The 11,280-nt window shown below is 46.4% G+C and overlaps 1 protein-coding gene across 4 annotated transcripts in view; it reads left to right on the top strand.

The window, feature by feature from the left end:
* The first annotated feature begins 451 nt into the window (after positions 1 to 451).
* Positions 452 to 11,280, top strand: part of erg28 (ergosterol biosynthesis 28 homolog) — a 38,142-nt gene continuing 27,313 nt past the window's right edge. The window contains exon 1 of one of the 4 annotated variants that reach the window (XM_052024817.1): positions 452 to 518. Coding sequence is in view for 2 of the 4 variants with exons in the window: in XM_052024971.1 (XP_051880931.1) it covers positions 1,465 to 1,475 (11 nt within the window). In the remaining 2 variants the exon portion in view is untranslated. The other 3 variants (XM_052024898.1, XM_052024971.1, XM_052024742.1) reach the window with 3 other exon arrangements.

Below are 11,280 nucleotides of genomic sequence, written 5' to 3'. Positions count from 1 at the left end.
TGGCAAGAGTGTCTGGAACCAGTGTCACATTGCAAAATAAGGGGGCAGCCATTCCAGGCAGGGATGAGAAAAAAAAATTCTTCACCCAGAGGGTAATGAATTTTGGAATTCTCCCCAAGAGTGCTGTGGAGGCGCAGTGACTGCCTGCATTCATGATAGGTTTTTCAATATTAAGGTAATCAAGGAATATGGAGTCAGTGCAGGAAAGTGGTGCTGAGGTAAATGGTCAGCCATGGTCTAACAAAGAAAGGCTCTGGGGTATTTCCACAGATGCTGACCTGACCTGACCAGCACGCATTTTGCCTCCTGTCACTTTAAATCTGGGCTGTCAGTGCCGATGGTGCGAGAAGGAGGATCAGCTGCTCGTCATCAGCAATCTCTTTTACCAATGGGCAAGAGGAACGTCAATCAAGCAGGGCCTGCCCATGGCTTTCTGATAGCCAATCAGCGCCAGAGGCGTGGCCTGCCGTGCCGGGATCTGGTCGCACTGCAGCTCCGAGGGGGAGAGTGATTGACAGGTGAACGGGGACGCGCCCGGGGCGAGGGCGAGGGCGCACCCGGGGGAAGGCGGGGACGCGCCCGGGGGCTCCCCCACGCAGGTTACCGTCTGATGGCTGGTCTTCCTCAGCATGGAGGGAGTGCCGCACCGTGGGGGAGGGGGAGGGGCGGTGAGGGAGGGTCACACCGTGGGAGGGGCAGGACTGAGGGAGGGTCACACTGTGGGAGGAGGGGTACTGAGGGAGGGTCACACCGTGGGAGGGGCAGGACTGAGGGAGGGTCACACTGTGGGAGGAGGGGTACTGAGGGAGGATCTCACCGTGGGAGGAGGGGTACTGAGGGAGGGTCACACCGTGGGAGGGGCAGGACTGAGGGAGGGTCACACTGTGGGAGGGGCAGGACTGAGGGAGGGTCACACTGTGGGAGGAGGGGTACTGAGGGAGGATCTCACCGTGGGAGGAGGGGTACTGAGGGAGGGTCACACTGTGGGAGGGGCGGTACTGAGGGAGGGTCACACTGTGGGAGGGGCGGTACTGAGGGAGGATCTCACTGTGGGAGGGGCGGTACTGAGGGAGGGTCACACTGTGGGAGGGGCAGGACTGAGGGAGGGTCACACTGTGGGAGGGGCGGTACTGAGGGAGGATCTCACTGTGGGAGGGGCGGTACTGAGGGAGGGTCACACTGTGGGAGGGGCGGTACTGAGGGAGGATCTCACTGTGGGAGGGGCAGGACTGAAGGAGGGTCACACTGTGGGAGGAGGGGTACTGTGGGAGCATTATATTATCTTTGATGCAGGTATTGGCAGTTATAGAGCACAGACACAAGCCCTTCGGTCCATCATACCCATGCTAACCATCAAGACCCCATCTATGCCAATACCATTAAACAGCACTGCCTGAGAAGGTTGTGGAGGCTGGGGCCCTCGCATTTAAGAAGCATTTGAATGAGCACTTAAATTGACAAGGCATGGATAGTTGGTAAGTGGGACAATAAGTACTCCTGCTTGAGTACTGTTGGAGGAGACAGCGTACCTGGGGGAAGTGTCTCTGGCACAGAGTCTGGCCCTGTGGCTCAGAAGGGTAGGGAAGGAGTGAGGAGGGCACTAGTGATAGGCGACTCTATAGTTAGGGGGGCAGACAGGCGATTCTCTGGATGAAGGAAGGAAACTCGGAAGGTAGTTTGCCTCCCAGGTGCCAGGGTCCGGGATGTTTCGGATCGCGTCCAGGATATCCTGCAGAGGGAGGGAGAACAGCCAGAGGTCGTGGTGCATATTGGCACCAACGACATAGGTAGGAAAGGGTAAGAGGTCCTGAGAAAAGACTATAGGGAGTTAGGAAGGAAGTTGAGAAGCAGGACCTCAAAGGTAGTAATTTCAGGATTACTGCCTGTGCCACGTGACAGTGGGTATAGGAACAGAATGAGGTGGAGGTTAAATGCGTGGCAGAGGGATTGGAGTAAGGGGCAGGGATTCAGATTTCTAGATCACTGGGGCCTCTTTTGGGGCAGGTATGACCTGTACAAAAAGGACAGGTTGCACATGAATCCCAGGGGGACCAATATCCTGGCAGGGAGGTTTGCTAAGGCTACTGGGGAGAGTTTAAATTAGAATTGTTGGGGGGTGGGATCTGAACTGGAGAGACTGGGGAAGAGGTGTTTGGCTCTCGAGTAGAGAAAGTTTGTAGTCGGTATGAGAGGAAGGATAGGCAGGTGATAGAGAAGGGACGTGCTCAGACAGACGGTTTGAGATGTGTCTATTTTAACGCAAGGAGTATAGTTAACAAGGCGGATGAGCTTAGAGCTTGGATAAATACTTGGAGCTACGATGTGGTGGCCATTACAGAGACTTGGATGGCTCAGGGACAGGAATGGTTACTTTAAGTTGCAGGTTTTAGATGTTTCTGAAAGGACAGGGAGGGGCACAAAGGTTGGAGGTGTTGTGGATAGTGTGGAGGGCTGTCAGAGGTTACAGCGGAACATAGGATGCAAAGCTGGGCTGAGAAGTGGCAGATGGAGTTCAACCCAGATAAGTGTGAAGTGGCTTAATTTGGTAGATCAAATATGATGGCAGAGTATAGTCTTAATGGTAGGACTCTTGGCAGTGTGGAGGATCAGAGGGATCTTGGGGTCTGAGTCCATAGGACGCTCAAAGCAGCTGCACAGGTTGACTCTGTGGTTAAGAAGGCATAAGGTGTATTGTCCTTCATCAATCGTCGAATTGAATTTAGGAGCTGAAAGGTAATGCTGCAGCTATCTAGGACCCTGGTCAGACCCCACTTGGAATATTGTGCTCAGTTCTGGTCACCTTACTACAGGAAGGATGTGGAAGCCATAGAAAAGGTGCAGAGGAGATTTAGAAGGATGCTGGCTGGATTGCGGAGCATGCCTTATGAAAGCAGGTTGAGGGAACTCGGCCTTTTCTCCTTGGAGTGACGGAGGATGAGGGGGGACCTGATAGAGGTATATAAGATGATGAGAGGCATTGATCGGGTAGATAGAGGCTTTTTCCTAGGGCTGAAATGGTTGCCACAAGAGGACATAGGTTTAAGGTGCTGGGGAGTATGTATAGGGGAGATGTCAGGGGTATGTTTTTTACTCAGGGAGTGGTGAGTGCGTGGAATGGGCTGCTGGAAATGGTGGTGGAGGTGGATACGATAGGGTCTTTTAAGAGACTTTTGGATAGGTACATGGAGCTGAGAAAAATAGAGGACCATGGGTCTCTAAGGTAGGGACATGTTCGGCATAGTTTTGTGGGCCGAAGGGCCTGAATTGTGCTGTAGGTTTTCTATGTTTCTAGTATAGGGAGGTATTTGTCCGTGTGGACATTGTGGGTGGAAGGGCCTGTTTCTGTATGACTCTGACACTAAAATGCTGAAATCCATTAAGGAGCTTGTAGCAGTACATTTAGAAAATTATAATAAAGCCTAGCCAAAATAGTTTTCTGAAAGGGAAATCATGTTTGACACATTTATTGGAGTTTTTGGTTTTCCAGAAGGCATTATGGTGCAGCAATAAAGATGACCGCACAAGATGAGAACTGGCACTCAGTAATATTGGCACAGATTAGATCTGGATTAGAGACTATTAGTTATAGGGAGAGAGTGATATTGGTGTTTGAGGTTTAAAGGGGATGTAGGAGAGACCTGAAGAAAGAAATCAGCAGGGCATAAAGGGTTGGCTTTGGTAAGCAGAATTAAGGAGAATCCTAAAACCTTTTATAAGTCCATTGGGACCAAGAGGGTAAGTAGGGAAAGAGTAGGGACCAAAAGAAAATCTGTATATGGAGATAGGGGATATGACTGATGTCCAAAAATGAACACTTCTCATCAATATTCACCAGGGAAAAGGATGGAGAGTTGATACTGATGTTCTGAAACAGGTCTGTATCAGGAAGGAAGTGTTAGAGATATTAACACATTAAAGTGAATAAATCCCTACAGTCTGATGGGATCAATCTCCGGATGCAATGGGAAGTAAGGAAGGAGATTGCTGGGGTTCTAATGGAGATCTTTGTTCAGCATGCAGGCAGGCGCAGCATGGATTCAGGAAGGGCAGGTCCTGTTTGACAAACTTTCTGGAATTCTTTGAGGATATAATGAGCACAGTGGATAGAGGGGAGCAGGTGGATATTGTATACTTAGGTTTCCAGAAGGCATTTGATAAGGTGCCGCATAAAAAAACTTATCCATAAGGTAAGGATTCATGGAGTTGGGGGTAAAGTATTAGCATGGATAGAGGATTGGTTAACCAATAAAAGGCAGAGAGTTGGGATAAATGGGTGTTTCTCTGGGTGGCAATCAGTGGTGAGTGGGGTGCTGCAGGGGTTGATGCTGCGCCCACAACTGTTCATGATATACATTAACGATTTGGAAGAAGGGACCAAGTGTAGCGTATCTAAGTTTGCTGATGACCCTAAATTGAGTAGAAAAGCAAATTGTGCGGAGGATGGAGAGAGTCTGCAGAGAGAGGTAGAAAGGTTAAGTGAGTGGGCAAGGGTCTGGCAGATGGAGTACAATGTTTGTAAATGCAAGATCATCCACTTTGGAAGGAAAAATAGAAGATCAGATTACTTAAGTGGTGAAAGATTGCAGCATGCTGTTGTGCAGAGGGACTTGAGAGCGCTTGTGCATGAATCGCAAAAGATTGGTTTGCAGGTACAATAGGTTATCAAGAAGGCAAATGGAATGTTGGCCTTCATTACTAGAAGGATTGAATTTAAGAGCAGGGAGGTTTTGCTGCAACTGTACAGGGTACTGGTGAGGCCACACCTGGAGTACTGCATGCAGTTCTGGTCTCTTTACCTGAGGAAAGGTATACTGGCTTTGGGAGCGGTGCAGAGGAGGTTCACCAGGTTGATTCAAGAGATGAGGGGGTCAGCCTATGAGGAGAGATTGAGTCTCCTGGGACTATACTCACTGGAATGAGAGGGGATCTTATAGAAACATAAAATTATGTAAGGTGTAGATAAGATAGAGGCAGGAAGGTTGTTTACACTGTAGGTGAGGCTAGAACTAGGGGACATAGCCTCAAGATTCGGGGGAATATACTTAGGACGGGGATGAGTAGGAACTGCCTTTCCCAGACAGTAGTGAATCTGTGGAATTCTCTGTCCAGGGAAGCAGTAGAGGCTACATGAGGTAGTTAGATATATTTTTGCATAGTGGGGGAATTAAGGGTTCCGGGGAAAAGGCAGGTAGGTGGATCTGAGTCCACAGCCAGATCAGCCATGATCGTATTGAATGGTGGAACAGGTTCGACGGGCCAGATGGCTGACTCCTGCTCCTATTCCTTATGTTCTTATGTTGTTAGTCACGGGTTAGGTACTGGAAGATAGCAAATGTTGTTCCTTTATTTGAGAGTGGCAGTAAGGATAAACCAGGAATTACAGGCTGGTGAGCCTTCTATCAATAGTAGGGAAATTACTGGTAAAAGTTCAAAGGGACAGGATTTGTGTTCGCTTGGAAAGGCAGGGACTGATTAGGAGGAGTCAACATGACCTTGTGCAGGGAAAATCAGATCTCACAAATGTAATTGAGTTTTTGAGGAGACAATTAAGAAACGATGAAGGCAGAGTGGCAGACGTGGTTTACATGGACTTTAGTAAAGCTTTTTATAAAGTCCCACATGGTAGGCTAGCCCCGGGCACATGGAACCCAAGGTTTGTTGGCAAACTGGATCCGATATTGTCGGTGATAGGAGGCAGTGGGTAGTGGTTGAGGGGTGTTTTTCCAACTGGAAGTTTGCTGGGGACAGAAAAATTGGTGGAGGTAGATAATCTTTCTTTTTCAATCTTTTTATTAGTTTTCACATTAATACAGATTAATATATAACATCAATGTTTGTACATGTAATACAAAGAGATCAGGAGAACAATCATGGCATAGATAATCATAAAGAACAATAACATATAAAAAAACTGTAGATCCAACGATCTTTTAGTAAATGAATATAATATAAAAGAAAGAAAAAGTTATTATATATATAAAAGAAAAGAGAAAAAAAATCCCCAAATCAATAAGAAAAATTATAAACAATATATCAAACCAAACTAAACTAAACAGAAATTTCAAAAAAAAAGGACTAAAATTTCTCCGTAGAAACAGAGCAATATTATGTTGTCAACTCCGTTCCTCTAAGTTGGAAAGTTATTGAAAGGGGATCTATATCATGTGAAAATATTGAATAAATGGACTCCAAATGTCTTCAAATTTAAGCGAAGGATCAACAGTACCACTCCTAATTTTTTCCAAGTTTAAACATGATATAGTTTGAGAGAACCATTGAAATGTAGTAGGGGGTATTGGATCCCTCCATTTAAACAAAATAGATCGTTTGGCCATTAATGTAACTAAAGCAATCATACGGTTAGCGGAAGCAGATAAATGGCCAGACTCGATCCTTGGTAATCCAAAAATTGCAGTGATAGGGTGAGGTTGTAAATCAATGTTCAATACATTTGAAATAATGTTAAAAATGTCTTTCCAATATTTTTCCAAAAGAAGACAGGACCAAAACATATGTGTGGAGTTGTAGATAGTGAAGAAGGTTGTGAAAGGATACAGAGGGATGTAGAATGGTAATTGGTTTATTATTGTCACGTGTAACGAGATACGTGAGCAGCTTGGTAAGTGGGTCAAGGATTGGCAAATGACATTCAAACCAGGGAAGTGCGAGGTGATACGCTTTGGGAAGTCAAACCAGGATTTATACAATAAATGATAGTGTCACGGTGAGTGTTGTAGAACAGGGGGAGCTAGGGGTACAGGTACATAATTCACTGAAAATGGTGACACAGACAAGTTGGTGATGAAGGAGTTTGGTATGCTTGCCTTCATCAGTCAGGGCATTGAGTAAAAGAGTTCGGAAGTCATATTGCAGTTGTACAAGATGTTGGTGAAGCCCCACTTGGAGTATTGTGTACATTTTGGTCACCCTGTTGTAAGAAGGACATTATTATGCTGGAAAGAGTGCCAAGAAGACTTACAAGGATGTTGCCAGGACTTGAGGGCCTGAGTTTTAGGGAGAGGTTGGACAGGCTAGGACTTTATTCCTTGGAGCGTAGGAGACTGAGGGGTGACCTTATAGAGGTGTATAAAATCATGAGGGGCAGAGATAGGGTGAATGCACACAGTTTTGTTTTACCAGGGAAAGGGAATCAAAAACTAGAGGGCATAGGTTTAAGGTGAGAGGGGGGAGATTTAAAACGAACCTGAGGGGCAACTTCTTCATGCAGAGGGTGGTCTGTATATGGAACGAGCTGCCAGAGGAAGTAGTTGAGGCAGGTACAATAATGACATTTAAGAAACATTTGTATAAGTACATGGCTAGGAAAGGATTCAGGAATATGAGCCAAACACAAGCAAATGGGACTAGCTTAGGTGGGCACCATGGTCAGCATGGATCAGTTGGGCTGAAGGGCCTGTTTCCTTGCTGTATGGCTCTAACTACTTCCTGTACTCTGTCTCGTTGGAAATTTGGCAAAGCGGTAGCAGATGGAATTTAATCCAGAGAAGTGTGAGGCAGTGCACTTTGGGAGGTCAATTCTGTGAGGACGTACAGAGTAAATGATAGGAACCTTAGGAGTGTTGATATAAGGAAAAACCTCATGGTGCAAGCCCATAGCTCCCTGAAAATGGTGATATAGGATACTGAAGAAGGCATCCATTATGCGTGTCTTCATAGGCTGAGGCATTGTACCAGAGTTGGGATGTCATGTTGCAGCTGTATAAAACATTGGTTCACCTGCACTTGGGAGTTCTGGTCACCACACAACAGAAAGAATGTCATAGAGCACTATAGCACAGAACCAGGCCCATCCAGTCCATGCCGACCTGATCTTCTGCCTAGTCTCATCTACCTGCACCCAGACTATATCCCTCCAAACCCCTCCCATCCATGTACCTATCCAAACTTCTTTTAAATGTTACAATTGCACCCGCATCCACCACTTCCACTGGCAGCTTGTTCCACACTCGCACCCCCCTGAGTGAAGAAGTTCCCCCTCGGATTCACCTTCCACCTTTCAACCTAAACCTATGTCCTCTAGTTCTAATCTCACCTAACCATAGGGGTAAAAGCTTGAATGCATTCACCCTATCTATATCCCTCATAATCTTGTACACCTCAATAAGATCTCCCTTTATTCTCCTGTACTCCAGGGAATAAAGTCCTAACCTATTCAACCTATCCCTGTAACTTGGGTCCTCAAGTGCCGGCAACATCGTTGTAAACTTTCTCTGCCTGTTTCAGGTTTATTGATATCTTTCCTGTAGGTACATGACCAGAACTGTACACAATACTCCAAATATGGCCTCACCAACATTTTGTACAACATCGACATAACATCCCAACTCCTGTACTCAGTGCCCTGATTTATGAAGGCCAAAGTGCCAAAAGCTCTCTTTACGACCCTATCTACCTGTGATGCCACTTTCAAGGAACTATGGATCTGTATTCCCAGATCCCTTTGTTCTATCCCACACCTCGGAGACCTACCATTCTCTGTGTAAGGCCTATCATGGTTTGTCCTCCCAAAGTGTAATACCTCACACTTAGAACATAGAACATCACAGCACAGTACAGGCCCCTCGGCCCATGCTGTTGTGCCAACATTTTATCCTGCTTTAATATCCATCTAACTCTTCCCTTCCATATAGCCCTCCATTTCTCTATCATTCATGTGCCTATCTAAGAGTCCCTTAAATGTCCCTAATGTATCTGCCCCCACAATCTCTGCCGGCAATGCACCCCCCAACTCTCTGTGTAAAAACAGACTGACCTCTGACATCCCCCTTATACCTTCCTTCAATCACCTTAAAATTACGTCCCCTCGTGTTAGCCATTGTCACCCCAGGAAAAAGTCTCTGACTGTCCACTCAATCTATGCCTCTTATCATCATGTACACCTCTGTCAAGTCACCTCTCATCCTCCTCTCCATAGAGAAAAGCCCTAACTCACTCAACCTATCCTCATAAGACATGCTCTCAAATCCAAGCAGTATCCTGGTAAATCTCCTCTGCACCCTCTCTAAAGCTTCCACATCCTTCCTATAATGAGGTGACCAGAACTGAACATAATACTCCGTGTGGTCTAACCATAGTTCTATAGAGAAAACCATAGAACACTACAGCACAGAAAACAGGCCATTCTGCCCTTCTAGTCCGTGCCAAAACTTTATTCTGCTAGTCCCATTTACCTGCACCCAGTCCATAACCCTCCAGACCTCTCCCATCCATATATCTATCCAATTTATTCTTAAAACTTAAGAGTGAGCCTGCATTTACCACATCAGATGTCAGCCTGTTCCACACTCCCACCAACCTCTGAGTGAAGATGTTCCGCCTAATGTTCCCCCAAAACCTTTCCCTCTTCACCCTAAAGCCATGTCCTCTCGTACTTATGTCTGCACGAGCTGCAACATTACCTTGCGGCTCTTGAACTCAATACCCTGACTAGTAAAGGCCAACATACCATACGCCTTCTTAACAACCCTATTGACCTGCACGACAACGTTGAGGGATCTATGAATGTGGACCCCAAGATCTCTCTGTTCCTAGACACTGCTAAGAGTCCTGCCATTAACCTGAATCCACACAGCCAAGTTTCCCTGGATCCCATGCCTCCTGACTTTCTGAATGAGCCTTCCATGTGGAACCTTATCAAACGCCTTACTAAAATCCATGTACACCACATCCATTGCTCTACCTTCATCAATGTGCTTTGTCAAATCCTCAAAGAATTCAATCAGGCTCGTGAGGCATGACCTGCCCTTCACAAAGACATGCTGACTGCCCCTAATCAGCCTATGCTTCTCTAAATGCCCATAAATCCTGTCTCTGAGAATCTTCTCCAGTAACTTGCCCACCACTGAAGTAAGACTCAGTGGTCTGTAATTCCCAGGGTTATCCCAACTCCCTTTCTTAAACAAAGGAACAACATTTGCCACACTCCAGTCATCTGGCACTACTCCTGTGACCAGTGAGAATGCAAAGATCATTGCATTCACCTATCGCCGAAACAGGTCTACAGCGGATGCCATCTCCCTGGCCCTACATTCAGCTCTGGAGCATCTGGACAGTAAAGACATTTACGTTAGACTATTGTTTATTGACTACAGCTCTGCCTTCAATACAATAATCCCAAGTAAGCTTGTCACCAAACTCCGAGACCTAGGACTCAACACCTCCCTCTGTAACTGGATCCTTGACTTTCTAACAAACAGACCGCAATCAGTGAGGATAGGCAGCAATACCTCGATTATTCTCAACACTGGTGCCCCACAAGGCTGTGTCCTCAGCCCTCTACTCTACTCCCTATACACTCATGACTGTGTGGCCAGATTCTGCTCTAACTCCATCTACAGGTTTGCAGATGATACCACCATTGTAGGCCATATCTCAAACAGTGATGAGTCGGAGTACAGGAAGGAGATAGAGAGCTTAGTGGAATGGTGTCATGACAATGACCTTTCCCTCAATGTCAACAAAACAAAAGAGCTGGTCATTGACTTTAGGAAAGAGGGTGGTGTACGTGCACCTGTCTACTCAATGGTGCTGAGGTCGAGAGGGTTGAGAACTTCAAGTTCCTGGGAGTGAACATCACCAACAGCCTGTCCTGGTCAAATCACATAGAAGCCACAGCCAAGAAAGCTCACCAGCACCTTTACTTCCTCAGGAGGCTAATGAAATTTGGTTTGTCTGCTTTGACTCTCACCAACTTTTACCAATGCACCATAGAAAGCATCCTATCTGGATGTATCACGGCTTGGTACGGCAACTGCTCTGCCCAGGACCGCAAGAAGCTGCAGAGAGTTGTGGACACAGCCCAGCGCATCACGGACACCAGCCTCCCCTCCTTGGACTGTGCTTTACCTCTCATTGTCTTGGTGAAGCAGCCAGCATAATCAAAGACCCCACCCACCTGGGACATTCTCTCTTCTCTCCTCTTCCATCGGGTAGAAGATACAGGTGCCTGAGGGCACATATCACCAGACTTAAGGACAGCTTCTACCCCCCTGTGATGACTATTGAACAGTTCCTTTATACAATGAGATGGACTGTGACCTCACGATCTACCTTGTTGTGATCTTGCACCTTATTGCACTGCACTTTCTCTGTAGCTGTGACACTTTACTCTGTACTGTTATTGTTTTTACCTGTACTACCTCAATGCACTCTGTACTGACTCAGTAACTGCACTGTGTAATGAACTGACCTGTACGATGGTTTGTAAGACAAGCTTTTCACTGTACCTCGGTACAAGTGACAATAATAAACCAACACCAA

This window comes from Pristis pectinata, chromosome 1, assembly GCF_009764475.1.
Source record: "Pristis pectinata isolate sPriPec2 chromosome 1, sPriPec2.1.pri, whole genome shotgun sequence".
Lineage (NCBI taxonomy): Eukaryota > Metazoa > Chordata > Chondrichthyes > Rhinopristiformes > Pristidae > Pristis > Pristis pectinata.
The sequence above is the reverse complement of the archived record's forward strand: the minus strand, read 5'-3'. Positions and strand labels throughout refer to the sequence as shown.